Here is a 23,398-nt window from a genome sequence, read left to right on the forward strand (position 1 = left end):
CAGTCCATGAGGTCACAAAGAGTCAGACACAACTGAGTGACTAACACATACACAGGATGATTAAAGGCACCAGGTTCTTCAATATATTCAATATATTCAATATATTCGTGTGGACGATAAATTCAATGGCCATCCTAACTTATAATGACTTGGTCCCTTACTTACTTAATAAAAACATCTTCTTTAAAAAAAAAAAATACCTGGAGTAACAGGCAAATTTGGCCTTGGAGCACAGAATGAAGTAGGGCAAAGGCTAGTAGAGTTTTGCTAAGAGAATGCACTGGTCATAGCAAACACCCTCTTCCAACAACACAAGAGAAGACTCTACACATGGACTCACCATATGGTTAATATCAAAATCAGATTGATTATATGCTTTGCAACCAAAGATGGAGAAGATCTATACAGTCAGCAAAAACAATACGGGGAGCTGACTGTGGCTCAGATCACGAACTCCTTACTGCCAAATTCAGACTTAAATTGAAGAAAATAGGGAAAACCACTAGATTTTTCAGGTATGAGCTAAATCAAATCCCTTATGGTTATACACTGGAAGTGAGAAAGAGATTTAAGGGACTAGATAGGATAGACAGTGCCTGATGAACTATGGATGGAGGTTTGTCACATTGTACAGGAGGGAGGGATCAAGACAACCCCCAAGGAAAAGAAATGCAAAAGGCAAAATGGCTGTCTGAGGAGGGCTTACAAATAGCTGTGAATAGAAGAGAAGCGAAAAGCAAAAGAGAAAAATAAAGATATACCTATTTGAATGCAGAGTTCCAAAGAATAGCAGGAGAGATAAGAAAGCATTCCTGAATGATCAGTGCAAAGAAATAGAGAAAAACAATAGAATGGGAAAGACTAGAGATCTCTTCAAGAAAATTAGAGATACCAAGGGAACATTTCATGCAAAGATGGGCTCAATAAAGGACAGAAATTGTATGGACCTAACAGAAGCAGAAGATATTAAGAAGAGGTGGCAAGACTACACAGAAGAACTGTACAAAAAAAATCTTCTTGACCCAGATAAGCACAATGGTGTGATCACTCACCTAGAGCCAGACATCCTGGAATGTGAAGGCAAGTGGGCCTAAGGAAACATCACTACAAACAGAGCTAGTGGAGGTGATGGAATTCCAGTTGAGCTATTTCAAATCCTGAAAGATGATGCTGTGAAAGTGCTACACTCAATATGCCAGCAAATTTGGAAAACTCAGCAGCGGTCACAGGACTGGAAAAGGACAGTTTTCACTCCAATCCCAAAGAAAGGCAATGCCAAAGAATGCTCAAACTACCACACAATTGCACTCATCTCATACGATAGCAAAGAAATGCTCAAAATTCTCCACATCCACCTTCAACAGTACATGAACCGTGAACCTCCAGATGTTCAAGGTGGTTTTAGAAAAGGCAGAGGAACCAGAGATCAAATTGTCAACATCTGCTGGATCATTGAAAAAGCAACAGAGTTCCAGAGAAACATGTACTACTGTTTTATTGACCATGCCAAAGCCTCTGACTGTGTGGATCATAACAAACTGTGGAAAATTCTGAGAGAGATGGGAATACCAGACCACCTGACCTGCCTCCTGAGAAATGTGTATGCAGGTCAAGATGCAACAGTTAGAACCGGACATGGAACAAAGACTGGTTCCAAATAGGAAAAGGAGTTCGTCAAGGCTATATATTGCCACCCTGCTTATTTAACTTATATGAAGAGTACATCATGAGAAATCGTGGTCTGGAAGAAGCACAAGCTGGACTCAAGATTGCAGGGAGAAATATCAATAACCTCAGATATGCAGATAACACCACACTTATGGCAGAAAGTGATGAAGAACTAAAGAGCCTCTTGATGAAAGTGAAAGAGGAGAGTGAAAAAGTTGGCTTAAAGCTCAGCATTCAGAAAACAAAGATCATGGCATCTGGTCCCATCACTTCATGGCAAGTAGATGGGGAAACAGTGGAAACAGACACAGACTTTATTTTTGGGGGCTCCAAAATCACTGCAGATGGTTACTGCAGCCATAAAATTAAAAGATGCTTGCTCCTTGGAAGAAAAGTTATGACCAAACTAGACATGTTAAAAAGCAGAGATATTACTTTATCAACAAAGGTCCATCTAGTCAAAGCTATGGTTTTTCCAGTAGTCATGTATGGATGTGAGTTGGACTATAAAGAAAGCTGAGCACCAAAGAATTGATGCTTTTGAACTGTGGTGTTGGAGAAGCCTCTTGAGAGTCCCTTGGACTGCATGAGATCCAACCAGTCCATACTAAAGGAGATCAGTCCGGGGTGTTCACTGGAAGGACTGATGTTGAAGCTGAAACTCCAATACTTTGGCCACCTGATGCAAAAAGCTGACTCATTGGAAAAGACCCTGATGCTGGGAAAGATTGAGGGCAGGAGGAAAAGGGGACGACAGAGGATGAGATGGTTGGATGGCATCACTGACTCAATGGACATGAGTTTGAGTAAACTTCCACGAGTTGGTGATGGACAGGGAGGCCTGGCGTGCTGCAGTCCATGGGATCGCAATGAGTTGGACACAAATGAATGACTGAACTGAAGTGAACTGAAGGGCAAGATCTTGAAGGTCCATGGAGGCCAAGCAAAGTGGTTTGGATTTCATTCTATGTTTTAAAACAAGGAGTAACACAACTTAATTTAAAGCATAAAATGGTTCAGGTTACTGTTTAGGAAATGTATTGTGCAGGGTAAGAGAAGAAACAAAATCATTTGGAATACTAGAGTGGTGATCAAGAACTGAGAATAGGCTGAGATGAGAATAGGCTGAATTTGCTGATATTAGAAGAGAGAGAAGTGGATACCTTTGTAGTCTCTCTAGTGTTAAGCATGGTACTTTGGACATAGTAGACACTCAATATATATTGATAAATAAGTGTCTAAGTATTTCAAGATAGTTCTACTTTCTTAATATCTATTTCATCTTCAAATTTTTCCTTCTTTGATTCACATATTATGACCTATTATACTCCTGTCTGGCATTTGGGGAGTCAAGAAAATAAAAAGAGGACTTCACTTTCAGGAAAATAGCATACATCCCAATGGAAAGTCAGTTAACAAAGAATTAAATAATGGAAGATCATAGAGTTAATTATGGAAAGAAATAAATTACTTGGAATGACATTTGCTCAAAATTCAAAATTCTATGATAGGATGAAAGTGGACTGCTACTGCAAAATCACTTCAGTCGTGTCCAACTCTGTGCGACCCCATCCCTGGGATTCTCCAGGCAAGAACACTGGAGTGGGTTGCCATTTCCTTTTCCAATGCATAAAAGTGAAAAGTGAAAGTGAAGTCGCTCAGCCATGTCTGACTCTTCGCAACCCCATGGACTGCAGCCTACCAGGCTCCTCCGTCCACGGGATTTTCCAGGCAAGAGTACTGGAGGAAGGAGTATTTAAATACAAAGATCTACATTTTAAAAAAGAGAGCCTCTGTCAGCATCAGCTGGAATAGTGTGTGCTCATAGAGAATATGGGAAATGTTGGTTTTCATTACAATTAAAGACATTTCCAGTTCTAACTAACTTTTGATTTTTCTGGAAATGTAAAATCTTCATTTTGCCATATTGATAAGTGAATTTTCTAATAAGTAGCTGGCATTACTTATATTATAAATCTAAGATTGCTGAATGGGTCCTGCCTTGTTTCTAAATTAGGAATCTGAGAAAAGCCAGGCAATTCCATAAGTTCTCATGTGCACATTCCCATATAATTCCCAGGACATTTAAATTTTTATCCATAAAGATTCATCTTGCATCATGAATTCAATCGAAATTGTTTCAACCCAAAGCAAAATCCAGATGCAAATGGGATCAATTTTTGCCACTTTCCAGCTAAAATGCTAAGTGGCCCCCGAACTGTGTGAAACTTGGCCCCAGTCAGTGTGAAAACTGGCTGAAATCTGTATGAAAGGCAGTCTGGGTTCGTCAAAGTAGTTCATGAACTTTGGCCACACTTGCAAGGAAGCTGGTCCAAGTCTTAGTTTGCAATGCAACATGAAACCAGGTGAATTTCACATGGTTTCGGGTTTCATCCTGAAAATTTGGCTTCGCTTTATAATCAATCATCACGTTTTGGAACGATGAAAGCCAACACACCTTTTTGAAAATGAGGACTGTGCACTCTGATGACAGCCAAGCTGTGAACCACCCTCTCACGTCCTTTGCCAAAAGATTTCTTAGAATAGAAACAGTTCCTCTCTTACCTGGACAGGGCAAGTTGAGTGATTTTGATATTGCATGTAGAAAGAAATGATACTCAGTGTATGGGGACATGCCACGAGAAATAACTGCCACATACAGAGCAAGTGGTTACATTCTAATCATTGAAGGTTATGAGAATTTTATTCCATTCACATCCATGCCACTCATGATGTTTAATCCTTGACCATTAAGAGGAACTTTCAACTGGACATCAGACAGAAAAACTGCCATGAGAAACAGAATGCTCTGAAGCATAGTCATTATTTCTACATGACGAAATGGCAGAAAAATAGAAAGTAAATCATACCATAATTTTCATCTAGGTTACTAAACAGGAGGAGTAAGACTACAAACTTTTCAAGTTTTCATTGACTGCATCTTTCATGATGCTGCAGTGTAAGTGAATTCCATAATTAATGTCACAGAGTGAATTTTACAAAAAAATCTACACAGTGTCTGTTTTCAACCTGAAAGTTTTAAAAGTGCTTTTCCTCTGTAAAAAAATGACTCTCTTCAACCAAATACTTGCGTTTGTGCATAGTGACATGAGAAAATTGAGAGGTATGTCTGCACAGAGCCACTACATCATTGGAACAGTATGTCTGAACATTTGGGTAATAAGGCGCAGATGTGAGGCAAAGGACTTGGCACTACCAAGGTAAAAACAAAGCATTCACCACTGCGTTATGATGGGTTAAAAAGCCACATTGGAGACAAATAAAAGAAGGCCCCTCCTCCATGGAATGCTACATGATATTATACCTTTTATCTGTTTAAAATTCTATAAAGAATAAGAAATTCAAATAACTATTTTTCAAACTTATGAACAAAATATATAAAATGCATTAATATTTTCATCTATAATACAACATATTTATGCAATGGCACATAAAGTTTAACTGCAAAAAAAGCAAACTCAATAGGAATCCACATGGCCTCTATGTTACAAAACAATGCATACTAATCTGAAGGACCCAATAGCCAATGGAACGGTGGTTGTTGTTGACTTTTAGTTGTGATTCTGGCCCTTAATCAGAAGGGATCATTAATATTGTAGAGTGTCCTATTTACAGGCATCAAGTTAAGATAATGCAACAAGATATAAACATTAGTTATAATTAAGGCTATTTCAGTTATAAGTGATATGGTATTTTTGTTAGCCATTACTAAACCACATGACACAGCATAGTTATGGATCCAGGACTACTTTAATTCAATGAATTTGGAACTAAAAGCTAATTTTCTGCCCAGGAAAGGAAGAGAACAACTTACCCGAGGTCCCTGATCACCCTGTTCTCCCTGTAGAGCAGGAAAATGAGAAGATAGATAGTTTTTAGAATAAAGTCTGTAGATGATGTTCATTAAAAAGATCTAAATGTAACATAGTATAAGTCAGGCCAGTATGGATTCTCACTAAATTTGTTTCTGCTATATATTTTCTTACCTTGTCACCTTTTGGACCAGGAGGGCCCTGAAATAAGGAAAAAACAAAGAGAAAAAAAATCTTTAAATAAATTTTAAAATATAGCTTGAATAGATCACCTAGGGTTAGTCACAAGATTCATGCAAAGGACACAGATTTGTATCTGCCAATGAGGTCTCTCAAGGAATTTTAGGTTCTAAATTATATATAATTATATATATAATATATGTAACTATAAATATATAATTTATATAGCTATAATATATATAATTATATATATAACTATAAATATATAATTATATAACTATAATTATAATATGATTAGAATGAAAAAATGGTATTATATATATATAAACAGGAAAGCATACATGCCTTAAGTATATAGAATGCTGAGTAAATTTTCACAGGGTAAACATATCTAATGCACATAGAATGTAGCTAAAGAAACCCCAAAGCTCCTGTTGCGATGTTTCCTTGTTACTTCTCACCACCAATAGTAATCACTATTCTGAGCTTTGATAGAACAGTTTGCCTGTTTTTGTACTCTATATAGTGTATTCATATAAATGGAATCATCCATTCAGTGTTTTAGCCTCTTTTGCTTAGCATGTGTGAAATGCATGCAAAATTTTGTGTGTAGTTGTAGATCATTCTCACTACTTTATAATATCACTCTGTGTGAATAAACTATTTTTTATTTATTTGTCCTACTATTGACATCCATTTGTTTCCAGAAGTTTTTAGGTCTTGGTTATTACAAATATGCTGCTATAAACGTCCTAGTGTATGCCTTTTGCTGAAAAACTATGCATTTCTATTGGGTGTATATCTAGGAGTGGAATTTTTACATTACAGAGAATACATATGTTCAGGTTATTAGTTAGTAGATACTATTAAATAGTTTTCCAATATGGCTCTAACAATTATACTTCCATCAGCAATATATGAGAATTTTCAGTTCCCCTATATCATCACCAATACTTGGTATTTTTCATCTTTTTCATTTTAGACATTCTGGTGGGAGGTGTAGTAATTTTACATAGTGTTTTAATTTTTGTATTTATCCAGTGATTAAGCTGAATTCTTTAGTAAATGTATTGGCCATTTAGTATCTTTGTATCTTCTTCCATACAGTATTTGTTCATACCAATTTCTATTGAGTTGTCCTATTATTTGCTAGAGTTCATTATATATTATATATTGGATAGATTAGATAGATAAGAGCTCTTTACATATCTGAATATGAGTCTTTTGTCAGAAAAGAATATATTTATTACAAATATATTCTCCCACACTGCATATTGAGTTTACATTCTCTTAAAGGAGTTTGTGATGAATAGAAGCTCTTAAACTCAATTTAACATTTTTTCTGTTTACAGTTATCTCTTTTAGTGTTTCACTTAAGAAATTTTTGCCTCTTCCAAGGTCGTTTATATGATGTGAGGTCAAAGTCAAGATGGTTTTCTCCCCCATATGGCTGTCAAATTAACCAAAAAACATTCACTGAAAAATGCCTCCTTTCCCCATCAAAGTACAGTGTTATCTTTGTCATAAGTCAGATGATGGGTGGGTCTTCTGGGTATTTTTATTTTGTTGGACAGTGGTCTATTATTCAGCCACACTGAGATTTTTTTTTTTTAACCTTTGAACAAAAATACTAGCAGGAAACATGAATTCTAGAGGCATAGATTTTTTTTTTCCTAGCTCTCAAGTTGTAAGAGCTAAAGATGCAGAGAGCCGATCATTGGAAAAGACCCTGATGCTGGGAAAGATTTAGGACAGGAGGAGAAGGGGATGACAAAGGATTAGATGGTTGGATACCATCACCGACTCAATGGACATGAAGTCTGAGCAAGCTTTAGGAGACAGTGAAGGACAAGGAAGCCTGGTGTGCTGCAGTCCATGGGGTTGCAAAGCATCGAACAGGACTGAGCGACTGAACAAAAACAAAGATGAAGTCATGTCTCAGGACTCAGCCTACCAGAGGAGGTGGAGCATTTCAGCTACCTTCAATCTCTCACCGTCCTCTTTAGCAGGGCTGGGAGACAAACACAAGTTAAGACGGGGGTAAAGCCAAAGTCCTAGCAAAGTGTCCCTAGGTGGGAATGTAAGAATGCTCTACCTACCAAAAGATATACTGCTAAACACGAGTTACAGAGGAGCTGTGGTACTGGAGAAGACTCTTGAGAGTCCCTTGGACCGCAAGGAGATCCAACCAGTCCATCCTAAAGGAGATCAGTCCTGGGTGTTCATTGGAAGGACTGATGCTGAAGCTGAAACTCCAATACTTTGGCCACCTGATGCGAAGAGCTGACTCATTGGAAAAGACCCTGATGCTGGGAAAGATTGAGGGCAGGAGGAGAAGGTGACAACAGAGGATGAGATGGTTGGATGGCATTACCGACTCAATGGACATGGGTTTGGGTGGACTCTGGGAGTTGGTGATGGACAGGGAGGCCTGGCGTGCTGCGGTTCATGGGGTCGCAAAGAGTCGGACACAACTGAGCGACTGAACTGAACTGAACTGTGTCAAATACCCACTCTGCAGCACTTCTGGTAACAGCTGTAAGGTTAGCATGACATTAACAAGAACATCATGTCTTCTATTTTGTACATTTTGCCATCAACAAAGGACTTCCACATGTTACAACATTTACTCTTCTCCCAATCTAATGAGGAAAGTATCATGATATCCCTGTTACAGATTCCAGGAATAAAACTTGAAGATTATCAAGGTTAGGTCTCTTGTAAGTGAGGTGGCCAGGACTGTAAGCTAGTCTTGTGTGACTTTAAAAGCAGTGGATTAGGGTGCTAAGTGTTGGGATGCAGCTCTAGAACTCGATTGTGAGAAAACCTAATGGGTGCCTGCTTTCACTAGTTGCTGTCTTGAATGCCTCCCAATTGCCTTTCATAGTGTCAAGGACAGCAGCCTCAAGATCTCAAGTTCAAAATGTGGAAAAGAGGAATTTTAGAGCATCTGGGAGAGTGAGATGGGCTAAGATAATGGAAGCAACTTGACAAACCCTTTTCTTTCTTATGCCCTGATAATTTTGCCATTAAAATGGGAACCTAAGAAAAGTATGTTTCTTAACATTTTTCTTAATATTTTCAGTGAATCAGGTAGCATGTAATGAGAACAGTTTGTCTGGTATCTTTTAAAATTAAGTTTAAGAAATATATTGGTCATTCTTGACACACACAGAATGCTCACTAATGCTCTACAAGTAGGATTTTGTTTTTGGTGGAGCAGAGGAAACCCAAAGAAAAGAATAAGAGGATACCTAGCATCAAATTTTAGAATTACAATGGAATTTCTGGTCTTATTTGATGAAGTAGCATGTTGTTTAACTAACTGGTTTTTTATATACATTCAGTGAATGCCTATAAAGTGTTTGGTGATGTTCTAAACACTGGTGGAGGAGATAGTGGGACACGCTGATTTAGAAAAGCTAAACAGACTCTTCTGGAAAAGCTAAATAGCCTATTGCCAAAGTCAAACACTTCTCTATATACTGGTATTAAGAAAAACGACCCCTAAAACAGCCAGCTACTGTAAGGTCACTTACAATCACTGCGAACTCGTCTCAGTCTCTCCCTCCCACTGCCACCAAAAGATTCTTTAAAATTTAGTTTTCTTTCGTGTGCAAGATTTCAGAGGCCAAGCTTCTCATTGTTTCCACCCCCCCAAATTCACTTTGTTAGCTTATATGGCAGGTCTGAGGTCAAAGCTTTCATGAAATTATTTTACAGTGGGCAACAGAGATGACTCTTTTCCCCAAAGTCCAATTACTAATGCCAAAGCCACATGTGTCCACTAGAGTCCTTTAGACAACTTGCCGTGAGCAGGGATGCTTAATTCATGAACACATGAAAATTTGCATTCACAATTGAGCAATAAATACTGCTGCTTCAAAAGGGAGTGTTTCTGAGCAGACAGAATGGCGTCCTGGCACCTGCCAGCTCAAGACAGAGCTGAAGCAGAGGTCAGCCTCCATCCACAGCTGCGGTAGCTGCTCTGGACACTCCAGACCCCATTTGTGCTCCTGGGATTAACGCAGGTGTTTTCTTCTGCTCTGAATGAAATCCCACCCTTCTTTCTAAACTGGATCCTTTACACTGCAAATATGAGTTAAATGTGCAGAAAAACGTGAGCTACCTTAGCAACATAGGTAGTATTTCAAAGTTTTGTAGCCATGATCCTTTTAAATTAAAATATTAGAATTGAAAGAATGGTTACTCTGATTATTAACTTTTAAAATTAAAGCTGGGTCATGATTTAAGTTTTGTGTTTTGTTTTGTTTTTGTCTTTAGAGCAAAACAAAACAAAATCCTATGGTGTAAACTAAAGGATAGGCAGCAATACAAATCAATGAATTATTTGAATCAGACGATTTTATAATGGCTTTTTGCTGCTCCCACCTACACTGAGCTAACAATCTAATATTTAGTGGACAAATATATTGTCCAGGTATCAGTATCAATGGCTGGTGGTAACTACTTGAAGGTAAAAGCTTGTTGATAAAACAAGGTTGAAGTCAATGGGAAGGAAATATGGTAAAATTACTCATCATAAATAGGTGAATAGAGTCACAGCTTTATATGAGGCTTTTTTTAGGATTCCTGTCCTTCTGATCTTGTCTACTATGTTGAAGTCAGATTTTTAATAATGTTTATTTTAATAAATAAATAGAAATATTTGAAATAATCTTTATAAGTAGTTTTACATAATTAGCTCTAATTACATAAATTTGAAGGAGCTAACAAAATCTTTATTATTAGTGTTGTTACCTAATAGCTGGTACATTTCTTTTAGAGCATTGTTAGTGTTCTTAACTTACCACCAACTATTTATAAATTTCAGTGGCAAATTTCAAATTAGTTCATATTCAAATGACTTCAAATACAGAACTTAGAGCAACAAACCTATTTGTAACAAGACTTTAATGTGGGCCTATAATAATTTTATTCTCTTAAATTCTATTTCTATCCAAACAACTAAGGTTTCAGCTCTTCTATCACAGTCTATTATCTACGTCAATTAAATGACAAAACCAAACTAAAAGCACAAGAATAAGAGGCACAATAAATGAAATTCAGGAATATATGAATTTCAATCTACATAAAACTAATCCAAATATATCTGGAAAAGACAGATATATTCACAGGGGTTGAATGGCCTAATAAAGGCTTTTCACTCACAAGAACTGTAAATTTTGTCTACTTTGAACTGACAATAGCTAAAGAGGGAATGATTTTTATGAGATGGCAGGCATGAAAAAAAAAAAAAATAAATTCTGCTAGAGGTATAAAAATGGAAAAGGAGCAAACCCTGGAAATTCTTGGCAGCCAGAACTGCTGAAATAAGAATGATGGAGTAAGAATCACAGAAAAGTGTAAATCATTTGTATTTTTGATATAAAACAATCCTTTTTCTGATGAATCTTTGCATTACTGCAGAATTGGGAGGACAAACAATTTCATTTTCTAAGCATTTATGGCCAACTGTAGTGGTTCAGATGGTAAAGAATCTTCCCGCAATGCAGACCTGGGTTCAATCCCTGGGTTGGTAAGATCCCCTGGAGGAGGACATGACTATGCATTCCAGCATTCTTGCTTGGAGAATTCCATGGACAGAGGAGCCTAGTGGGGCTACAGCAGGGGGTCGTAAAGAGTCAGACATGGCTGAGCGACTAACACTTTCACCTTTCACTTTCACTTTTTCATCAGTCAGGCAATGTGCTCTGAGTCTAGACTTGTAAATATAATTATAACTAGTAAAATAGATGCTGTGTTGTCAGAGTACAGAAAGGAATTAAGGTAGGAGAGCTGGAATTTAAAAGATGATATTGGAATTGGCTCTGGAAAGTTGGCTGGGATAAGGGAGCCTGGGGCGGGTGGTGGGGGGAGTGGGGCTGTTCAGGCAGAAGGGATGAACATGCAGATGTGTGAGAGGCTATCTGGCCATCAGAGATAGATGAGGAGTTCAGAGTGGTAAGTACATTTGTGGTGTGGGGAGTAGAGATAGGGAATAGCAGGAAAGAGATTTGGGAAAACTGGTTAACAATACCCAGGTCCCTGGGCTGATTCGGTCATCAATTTAACAAGAGAATGGCAAGATCAAGTATGCTTCATGGAACTTTGATGAGAGCATGGCATGCTTTTCTTCTTAGGAAGTTGTTGCCTTGGTCCAAGAGAGACACGGCAAAGATCTGAATTAAAATTATGACAATGAGGACACAGGGAAAGTTCTAGATTTAGGAGACATTTCTGAGGTAGAATTAACAAGCCCAGTTAACTCTTTGGACTTGGGGGCCACTGACAGATCATCATAGTTGAAGAAGTCCTACCCATTTGAAGTTTGAAATTTAGTGCATTTGAAGAAAAGCACTGACCTAAGCTGGATTAGGGCTTCCTGGGTGGCTCAGATGGTAAGAAATTTGCCTGCAATGTGGGAGACCCAGGTTCGATCCTTAGATTGGGAAGATCCCCTGGAGAACGAAAGGCTACCCACTCCAGTATTCTTGCCTGGAAAATTCCAAAGACAGAGAAGCCTGTTGAGCTATAGTCCAAGTGGTTGTAAAGAGCTGGACATGACTGAGTAGTTAAAACTTTCACTTTTCAAGCTGGTTCAACCCTGATAAACACAGCAGCTCCAGAGTCAAGTGAACTATATAAAGTGTAAAATCTTGTTTTAGGGATGTATTTCAAATCCAAAGAGAGTGTTGGCAGATTTGGCTGACCTAATCAAAAATAGCTGAGAGAGAGAGAGAGAGAGTTCTCTACCATACCACTGGGTAAAAAGAATACAGATGATATATGGTAGTCATACTGTGCTGCCACCATACCGAAACCATCCTTCTTCTAGGCTAACTTAAAAAGTATATTTCCCATAAACTGAACATGGAATTACTATATTTTAAAAGCCATCATTTCTGTAGTCTTTTAAGGATAAAGAAGACAGAGTCTGCTGCACGGCCATTCTCTGCAAGCACAACACAACCTCAGTGGCCACTGCATGGTTGATGTCTGTGTACTCAGGCACCCTTGAAAACATTTCTTGATCAATATCCACAGTCTCTCAGGGATGAAGGAAACATGAAGTATCCGGTGTTCTCTTGTTCAAGTAGGAAGGAAGCTCATTTCTATTCATTGCAAGATTTCCATTTTCTCCCTGACTATATCATTCACTTGGTCCATTGTACCAATGAGATAAGGTACTCAAATCCATATAGGCATGAAGAAACTGAATTTGGGACCATGGTTCTCAGCATGCATCTGAAACTATACAAAATCATACTGCAGATATCATTAACAATGATAAAATCTACCATTTACCTGAAAAATAGGGACCCTAGCTATTTGCATGTGGATAAATCTACCTTGCTTATGAATAAAGTACACTTCGCATAGGTTTACCTCTAACTAAAATGTGAACATGAGTTCTTCCAAGGATATACCTCAACCTTGAACTAATATGTATATATCATCTTCTGCTTTACCACCATAATATATTTTTAGGAACATTTCTTTAGCAAATCACCAATTATTTTTGGTTCACAGAATTCCAACTTTGCAAATAACTTCAGCTAATAATGTGCAAACATAAAGCTTTTTGTGGAAAACCTGATGTGAAAATGTAGGAGCTCCTATGTATAAGTATAGATCAGTGTATGGTTGTATGTGTGCTTATGTATAATTTCTTTTTAAATGTTTCAGAAAAAAGTAAAAAAGAAAAAGAAAATAAGTATAATTTGGGGGAATTATTTTTAAATAAAATACATAAAATAAATTATCTTTGTGATTAAAAGCTCAAGGTTTAGAGTCAAACAGATCCAGACTCAAATCCTGGTTGTCATCACCTGTGTGAACTTGCAGATTAAATACTCTCTTTGAGCCTCAGTTTCTTCATCTGAAGAATGGGGTAAGCAATGCTTACTGTTTGCTTAAATAAAACATTGTCCATGAAGGAACTTGCAGAATACCTGATCTACTAATGGTAATAATTATGATTCACACACTCAACATTAAAAACATTTTAACCATTCTAAACATAAAAGTAAATTTCTTTTTCAGATACTTGACCTGAGGATGAAGAAAGTAAACATATTGATTTCCTAAAACCAATAAGCAATGCAGTGAGAAATGTATTAGGTAGAAGGTTGAAAATATTTGAAGAATATGCAGGTTTAATATAGTTTACTTCAATGTTCAGGAATTATCACCAAATACAAAACAAAACACTTAATTGTCATTTTAACCACATTACTTTAATGACTAAATAAGATCAAACTTTAGGCCCTAGGACTACCTAGTCATCTTAGTATACAGTAGGTGCTCAATCAACTCTTGTGAATTGAACACACAGACAGATAAGAATGCCTCAAAACACTCTGTGTTCAAAGAAACAACATACAAAAGAATTATCCAAGAAGCAGATTCAATGTTTCTGCAGAAGAACTGTGTTTATTATAGTGTCGAACTCTGCTAAGCCAGGGAAGGGAGTTATAGCTATAAACAGATTTATAGCTTCAGACTTTACACCTTTCATTTTGCATTGAAGATTAAAAGAGATGAAGCAGAAAAAGGGGATCAGTATATACAGAAATTTAAAATATCAAAACCAGCTCCCCTTATTAAGAAACTAATCTTTAACAGCTCTTATTTTCTGGGCCTTTTCTGTAGTAAGATTGTCACTGTAAGTTCTTTTGTGATGTCAGCTTGAGCCTTGAACGAGGGACTATATGTACCCATGATCAGTTTTAAATCATGAGTAGCTGCCATAAGGAAACAATTAGTGAGGTCTAGCACTAAAAGAAAATTTAGAAAAACCAAACATTAAAAAAAGGACTCTCAAAAGCAAGGTTGATGTAGCTCAATGGAGTTAAGGGCTTATAAAACAGCAGGAACCAGGGAAGCTCACTCTGGCTTTCTTTCCTAACACAATACAAATTAAATACAGTCAAATTACTGCTCCTGCCAATCAAAACCAAGAGGTCCCTTCTTTCTAGAATCATCCCTTACATCCAAATATTGTAAGAGATTGTCAAAACTTTTTTTGTTTAACTTAGCTTTTTTTTTTTTAAACTCATTTTTAAGAGGTCAAATAAAATGAACTCCATGGTGAAAGACTTGGAATCCTAAACATTGCTTTTGCCGAAAGAAACTGTCAACTTGCTCTCTAAATGCCCACAGTAGCCCCTGTGATTTTACAGCTAAAGGTGTAAACTACCTTCAATACTCTCAGTGTCCTCAATATAACTAAAATGTACTCAGAAGTAGATCCATCTTTAAACCTTGTGTTTAATTTACAATAGTCTATTTTTGCATGGTTCCTAATATACTGTCTCCAAATCATTTTGCCTAGGCTATTTAAGAAATACTGGTTTGAAGGTCACTTTGATTCTTTGCTCCACTTGTAGTATCTCACAGAGCAATATTGATTTTGTGAAGGGCACCTAAACAGAACCCAGGGATGGGAGTATCATGTTCCCTTTGAGTCTAAGGAGATTCAGAGATGGGATGGAAAAAAGAACTGTCAGATGAGGCTGGGAGAGCCTAAATGTGGTTCCTCTATGATCCCTGAACTTCCTATATAAATCAGAAGCCCAATCTCCCTCATTCTCAGCTGATGACTAAATAGAGCAAAAACATTTAATGGAAACTTCTGCAACTACCATGCTCTCCGTCTCCATATTTCCCTGTATCTTCACCTCCTCTCTCCTGGGTGTGAAGGTAATATTGTATTTATTCCCTCCACCCTCATGCTGCTCTTCACTGTTGCTCTCACTTGTCTTTTCAGCCATTACCATTAATTTCCAAAATATACAAACAGTTCATACAACTCAACAACAAATGCAAACAACCCAAAGATGGGTATAAGTCCTAAAGAGGCATTTCCCCAAAGATACATTAATACAAATTATACAAATTAATTATACAAATTAACACAAAGATACAATAAATACAAATTGCCAATAGGCACATGAAAAGATGTTCAACATCACTAATTATTGGAGAAATGCAAATCAAAACTATAGTAAGGTATCACCTCACACTGGCCAAAATGGCCATCATTAAAAACTACAAATAACAAATGCCAGAGAGGATGTGGAGAAAAGGGAACCTTCCTATACTGTCGGTGTGAATCTAACTTGGGGCAGTCACTATGGAGAATAGTATGGAGGTTCTTCAGAAAACTAGAAACAGAATTACCATATGATCCAGCAATCCCACTACCGAGCATATACTTGGACAAAATCATAATTGAAAAAGATACATGCACTCCTATCTTCATTGCAGCACTATTCACAATAGCCAAGGCCTGGAAACAACCAAGATGTTCATCAACAGAGGAATGGATAAAGAAGATGTTACATATATACAATGGAATACTACTCAGCTATAAAAAAGAACAAATTAATGCCATTTGCAGCCAAATGAATGCAACCAGAGATTGTCATACTGAGTGAAGTAAGTCAGAAAGACAAATACCACATGATATCACTTATATGTAGAATATAAAATATGACCCAAGTGAACTTATCTATGAAACAATCACAGATACAAAGCACAGGCTGGTGGCTCCAAAGGGGAGAGGACTGAGGGATAAGTGGGGTTAGAGATTCAAGCTATTACACACAGAATGGACAAACAACAAGGTCCTACTGAATAGCCCAGAGAACTATGTCGGTATCCTATGAAAAACCATAATGGAAAAGAATATTTAAAAACAATTGTGTGTGTTTACATATATGTATATATATATAACTGAATCATTTTGCTGTATAGCTGAATTAATACAATATTGTAACTCAACTATACTTCAATAAAAAATAAAAATAAAAAAATAAAATGTAAAAACCCATTATAGTTCCCTTGGATTCTTCTCCTCGGTCTTCAAACACATTTCTGCCCCCCTTCTCCTAAAGTCAAAGGGAAGAAAAGTTGCCTTTGCCCTCTATTTCACCATTCTACGGTCCTAACTTCATACCATCTCCATCAAACTTCCCTAAATAATAGACTGGTCATAGAAAGAAAGGAAATTGAATTTGAGGGAAGAGAAAGGAGGTCGCAGAGTATAAGTCATATTTTTACATTCTGGCCTTGGGAAAAATAAAGTAACATGAGTTGAAATACATATTGGCCTTGAGGGCATTTCTTTCCATCAGAAAGAAGAAAGCTGAGCTATGGGAAGGGAAACTGCTGAGCCAGTCATTGGAGGCCTGGAAATGAGTTACCCTGGGCTAAACCAAAACTAAATAAACCAGAGCTTTAAGAAGGAGGGTTGACAAAGCCCATAAATGTCAAGATTGCCCACATTTGTATCTAAACCTTTTGTCTTTTCATTTTACTTCCTTCATCAGCTATCAAATATACTGTTTGGCTTTAAGTATTACCTGACTTATGTCCTAAATTCTTTTCCAAGCTGCAATCCTGCATTCGCAACTGCTCACCAGATGTCTAAGCCAAGATATGCCATCATCAGCTCAACATTCCCAAACCAAACTTCTCAGTTTCCACTGCAAGCCAGTCATGACTTCTGACTTACCTGTTTTTGTTGAACACATTGCTACTCTGCAAGCCTAAAAACTCAAGTGTTATGTCTGATTCAGTAAATGGACTCTATTAATAAGTTCTATATTCATTCTCCCCCAAATCCTTTGAGTCTAGCTTTACATTTCCTTGTTCCATGAAAACAAGAATTTAGTCTGTAAGCATCTTTAGACTTCCTTTATTCTACTTCACCCTACATTCTTTTGTCAGGCTCTGTTTTCTAAGGCACATTTCTGAACATATCATTTCTCAGCTCAAAAAACATCCAGGGCTCATTTGTAATCCACAATGAAAAAGCTGTTACAGGCAATGGGCCTCCAAGGATGCAAAAGCTATTAGGTGACAGGTTGTGGAAAGCAGGCCAATACCACTGGCCTGTCAATCAACCAAACATTTTATGCCTCTTGACATGATGAAGTAAGAAGTATATTATGCCTTTATAAGAGACTCTTCCTGAAAATCAAACCAGAACCTAATCAACCCTCTAAATAGAACTTACAGAAGATATTTAAAAGAAATACAGAAGGTAAGAGAATAAGTCAAACAGCACCATAAGAAAATCAGATCAATCCAGAATGTGGGGCATTATATGTATAGGACAAACATTCTGGAAAAATTGATGACGTGAACAAATAAAATGAGAAGAAAGGCAACTGTAGAATAAAAGAGATTGAAGAGCTATAGCAATTAAATTCCAAGTGTGGGTTTTGGATCTTGATTCAAACCATCTATAAAGGGATGTTTTTGAGACAACTGAGGTAGTTTGAATACGAACTGGGTATGATGACATTTAAATAATTATTATTTTTATTAGAGTCAATAATGAAATGATGGTTATGTTACAGAAAGGTTATCAATTAGAGATTAATATTTCAGCATTTATACATGTAGTGATATGATATCCAGGTTTTAGTTTTAAATACACCATCAGAAAACAAAAAATAAATGAGAGGGAGAGATTCATGAAACAAGATTAGCCTTGGATAATTCTTTTTTTAAATTTCTTTTTTTATTGAAGGATAATTGCTTTACAGATTTTTTTTTGTTTTATGTCAAACCTCAACATGAATCAGCCATAGGTATACATATATCCCCTCCCTTTTGAACGTCCCTCCCATCTCCCGCCTCATCCCACCCCTCTAGGTTGATGCAGAGCCCCTGTTTGAGTTTCCTGAGACATACAGCAAATTCCCATTGGCTATCTATTTTACACATGGTAATGTGAGTTTCCATGTTACTCTTTCCATACATCTCACCCTCCCCTCTCCTCTCCCCATGTCCATAAATCTATTCTCTATGTCTGTTTCTCCACTGCTGCCCTGTAAATAAATTCTTCAGTACCATTTTTCTAGACTCTGCACATATGTGTTAGAATATGATATTTATGTTTCTCTTTCTGACTCACTTCACTCTGTATAATAGGTTCTAGGTTCATCCACCTCATTAGAACTGACTCAAATGTGTTCCTTTTATGGCTGAGTAATATTCCATTGTGTATATGTACCACAACTTCTTTATCCATTCATCTGTCGATGGACATCTAGGTTGCTTCCATGTTCTAGCTATTGTAAATAGTGCTGCAATGAACAATGGGATACATGTATCTTTTTCAGTTTTGGTTTCCTCAGGGTATATGCGTAGGAGTGGGATTGCTAGGTCATATATGGTTTTAATCCTACTTTTTTTAAAGGAATCTCCATACTGTCTTCCATAGTGGGTGTATCAATTTACACTCCCACCAACAGTGCAAGAGTGTTCCCTTTTCTCCACACCCTCTCCAGCATTTACTGTTTGTAAACTTTTTGATGATGGCCATTCTGACTGGTGTGAGGTGATACCTCACTGTAGTTTTGATTTGCATTTCTCTAATAACTAGTGATGTTGAGCATCTTCTCATGTGTTTGTTAGCCATCTGTATGTCTTCTTTGGAGAATCTGTTTAAGTTTTTTTCCCACTTTTTGATTGGGTTGTTTGTTTTTCTGGCATTGAGTTGTATGAGCTGCTTGTATATTTTGGAAATTAATCCTTTGTCAGTTGTTTCATTTGCTATTATTTTCTCCCATTCTGAAGGTTTTCTTTTCACCTTGCTTATAGTTTCCTTTGCTGTGCAAAAGCTTTTAAGTTTAATCAGGTCCCACTTGTTTACTTTTGTTTTTATTTCTGTTACTCTAGGAAGTGTGTCATAGAGGATCTTGCTTTGATTTCTGTCAACGAGTGTTCTGCTTATGTTTTCCTCTAAGAGTTTTACAGTTTCTGGTCTGTTTAGATCTTTAATCCATTTTGAGTTTATCTTTGTGTATAGTGTTAGGAAGTCTTCTAATTTCATTCTTTTACACGTAGCTGTTCAGTTTTCCCAGCACCATTTATTGAAGAGACTGTCTTTGCCCCACTGAATACTCTTGCCTCCTTTGTCAAAAATAAGGTACCCATAGGCACATGGGTTTATTCTGGACTATCTTGTTCCGTGGTCTATATTTCTGTTTTTGTGCCAGGACCATACTGTCCTGATGATTATAGCTTTGTAGTATAGTCTGAAGTCAGGAAGGTTGATTCCTCCACCTCCATTCTTCTTTCTCAGCATTGTTTTGGCTATTTGGGGTCTTTTGTGTTTCATATGAATTGTGAAATTTTTTGTTCTAGTTCTGTGAAAAATGCCATTGGTAATTTGATAGGGGTCACACTGAATCTGTAGATTGCATTTGGTAGTATAGTCATTCTCACAATATTGATTCTTCCCACCCAGGAACATAGAATCTCTCTCCATCTGTTTATGTCATCTTTGATTTCTTTCATTAGTGTCTTATAATTTTCTGTGTACAGTTCTTTTGTCTCCTTAGGTAATTTTAGTCCTATTTAATTTTTTTTGTTGCAATGGTGAATGGGATTGGTGCCTTAATTTCTCTTTCTGATTATTCTTTGTTAATATATAGAAATGCAAGTGATTTCTGTGTATTGGTTTTGTATTCGGCAATTTTGCTAAGTTCACTGATTAGCTCTAGTAATTTTCTGATACTATCTTTAGAGTTTTCTATGTACAGTATCATGTCATCTGCAAACAGTGAGAGCTTTACTTTTTCTTTTCTGATCTGGATTCCTTTTATTTCTTTTTCTTTTCTGATTGCTTTAGCTAGGGCTTCCAGGACTATGTTGAATAATAGTGGTGAAAGTGGACATCCTTGTCTTGTTCCTGATCTTAGGGGGAATGCTTTCAGGTTTTCAGTATTGAGAATAATGTTTGCTGTAGGCTTATCTCATATGGCCTTTCCTATATTGAGGTAGGTTCCTTCTAAGTTCATTTTTTGAAGAATTTTAATCATAAATTGGTGCTGAATTTTGTCAAAGACTTTTTCTGCATCTATTGAGATTATCGTGATTTTTATCTTTCAATTTGTTAGTATGGTATATCACATTGATTTATTTGCATATATTGAAGAATTCTTGCATTCCTGGAATAAACCCAACTTGATAATGGTGTATGAGCTTTTTGACATATTGCTGAATTCTGTTTATAAAATTTTTCTGAGGATTTTTGCATCTATGTTCATCAGTGATATTGACCTGTAGTTTTCTTTTTGTGTGTTGTCTTTGTCTGGTTTTCGTATCGGGTGGCCTTGTAGAGTGAGTCTGGAAGTGTTTCTTCCTCTGCAATTTTTTGAAAGAGTTTTAGAAGGATAGGCATTAGCTCTTCTCTAAATGGTTGATAGAATTCTCCCATGAAGCTATCTGGTCCTGGGCTTTTTTTTTTTTTTTTTTTTGGTGGGGGGAAATTTTTTATCACAGCTTCAATTTCAGTGCTTGTAATTGGGTTGTTCATAATTTCTATTTCTTCCTGGTTCAGTCTTGGAAGATTGAACTTTTCTAAGAATCTGTCCATTTCTTTCTTTATCCATTTTATTGCCATATAGTTGTTCATAATAGTTTCTTATAATCCTTTCTATTTCAGCATTATCTGTTGTAGCCTCTCCTTTCTCATTTCTAGTTTTGTTCATCTGATTCTTCTCTCTCTTTTTCTTGATGATTTTGGCTAAAGGTTTGTCAATTTTGCTTACCTTCTCAAAGAACCAGCTTTTAGTCTTATTAATCTTTACAATTGTTTCTTTCATTTCTTTTTCATTTATTTCTGCTTGGATCTTTATGATTTCTTTCCTTCTACTAATTTTAGGTGTTTTTTTTTGTTGTTGTTGCTGTTGTTGTTCTTTTTCCAGTTGTTTTAGGTATAAAGTTAGGCTGTCTATTCTATGTTTTTCTTGTTTCTTGAGGTAGGATTGTATTGCTATAAACTTACCTCTTAGAACTGCTTTTGTTGCATCCCATAGGTTTGGAGCTGTGTTTTCATTGCCATTTGTTTCTAGAAATTTTTTTATTTCCCTTTTGATTTCTTCAGTAACCTGTTGGTTACTTAGAAATGTGTTGTTTAATCTCCATGTGTTTGTGTTTCTTACAGTTTGTTTTCCTTGTAATTGATATCTAGTCTCATAGCATTGTGGCTGGAGAAGATGCTTGATACGATTTCAATTTTCTTAAATTTACTGAGGTTTGATTTGTGACCTAAGATGTGTTCTATCCTGGAAAATGTTCCATGTGCACTTGATGTATTCTTCTGCATTTGGATGGAATGTCCTGAAGATACCAATGAGATCCACCTCATCTAATGTATCATTTAATACTGTTTCCTTATTAATTTTCTGTTTTGATGATCTGTCCATTGGTGTGAGCGGGGTGTTAAAGTCTCCTACTATTATCGTGGTACTGTCAATTTCTCCATTTATGTCTGTAAGTGTTTGTCTTATGTATTGAGGTGTTCCTACGTTGGGTGCATAGATATCTACAATTGTTATGTCTTCCTCTTGGCTTGATTCCTTGATCATTATGTAGTGTCCTTCCTTATCTCTTGTAGTCTTCTTCATTTAAGGTCTATTTTGTCTTATGTGAGGATTGCTACTCCAGCTTTCTTTTGCTTCCCATTTGCTTGGAATATATTTTTCCATCCCCTCACTTTCAGTCTATATGTGTCTTTAAGTATGAAGTGGGTTTATTGTAGACAGCATATATATGGGTCTTGTTTTTGTGTCCATTCAGCCAGTCTGTGTCTTTTGGTTGGAGCATTTAAACCATTGTACATTTAAAGTAATTATTGATATATATGTTCCTATTGTCATTTTCTTAATTGTTTGGGGTTGATTTTGTAGATCTTTTTTCTTCTCTTGTATTTCTTGACTATATAAGTCCCTTTAACATTTGTTGTAAAGCTAGTTTGGTGGTACTGAATTCTCTTAACTTTTGCTTGTCTGAAAAGCTTTTTATTTCTCCATCAATTTTGAATGAGATCCTTGCTGTGTACTGTAATCTTGGTTGTAGATTTTTCCCTTTCAGTACTTTAAATATACCCTGTCATTCCTTTCTGGCCTGCAGAGTTTCTACTGGAAGATCAGCTGTTAAGTGTATGGGGCTTCCCTTGTATGTTACTTGTTGCTTCTCCCTTGCTGTTTTTAATATTCTTTCTTTGTGTTTAGTCTTTGTTAGTTTGATTAGTATGTGTCTTGGCTTGTTTCTCCTTGGGTTTATCCTGTATGGGACTCTTTCTGCCTCTTGGACTGATTGACTATTTCCTTTTCCATGTTGGAGAAAATTTCAACCATAATCTCTTCAAAAATTTTCTCACACCATTTCTTTTTCTCTTCTTCTTCTGGGATCGCTATAATTTGAATGTTGATGTGTTTGATATTGTCCCAGAGGTCTCTGAGACTATCCTCAGTTATTTTCATCCTTTTTACTTTATTCTGCTCTTCAGAAGTTATTTCCACCATTTTATCTTCCAGCTCATTGATTCATTCTTCTGCTTCAGATATTCTGCTATTGATTCCTTCTAAAGTATTTTTAATTTCAGTAATGGTGTTGTTTGTCTCTATATGTATATTCCTTAATTCTTCTAGGTCTTTGTTAATTGATTCTTGCATTTTCTTCATTTTGTTTTCAAGGTTTTTGATCATCTTTACTATCATTATTCTGAATTCTTTTCCAGGTAGTTTGCCTACTTCCTCTTCATTTATTTGGACATCTGTGTTTCTAGTTTGTTCCTTCATTTGTGTAGTATTTCGCTGCCTTTTCATTATTTGTTTTTAACTTATTGTGTTTGAGGTCTCCTTTTCCCAGGCTTCAAGGTTGAATTCTTTCTTCCTTTTGGTTTCTGC

At 36.6% G+C, this 23,398-nt stretch overlaps 1 protein-coding gene across 1 annotated transcript in view; it reads right to left on the reverse strand.

Annotated features, from left to right (window-relative positions):
* Nucleotides 1–23,398, reverse strand: part of COL25A1 (collagen type XXV alpha 1 chain) — a 503,516-nt gene that overhangs the window by 168,075 nt on the left and 312,043 nt on the right. Inside the window, exons 6-7 of the mRNA XM_070452267.1 lie at nucleotides 5,676–5,702; nucleotides 5,504–5,530 (exon numbers count right to left, since the gene is read on the reverse strand). Of these exons, the coding sequence (XP_070308368.1) occupies nucleotides 5,504–5,530; nucleotides 5,676–5,702 (54 nt within the window). The remainder of the gene's footprint in view (nucleotides 1–5,503; nucleotides 5,531–5,675; nucleotides 5,703–23,398) is intronic.

This window comes from Odocoileus virginianus, chromosome 21 (genome assembly GCF_023699985.2).
Source record: "Odocoileus virginianus isolate 20LAN1187 ecotype Illinois chromosome 21, Ovbor_1.2, whole genome shotgun sequence".
Classification (NCBI taxonomy): Eukaryota; Metazoa; Chordata; class Mammalia; order Artiodactyla; family Cervidae; genus Odocoileus; species Odocoileus virginianus.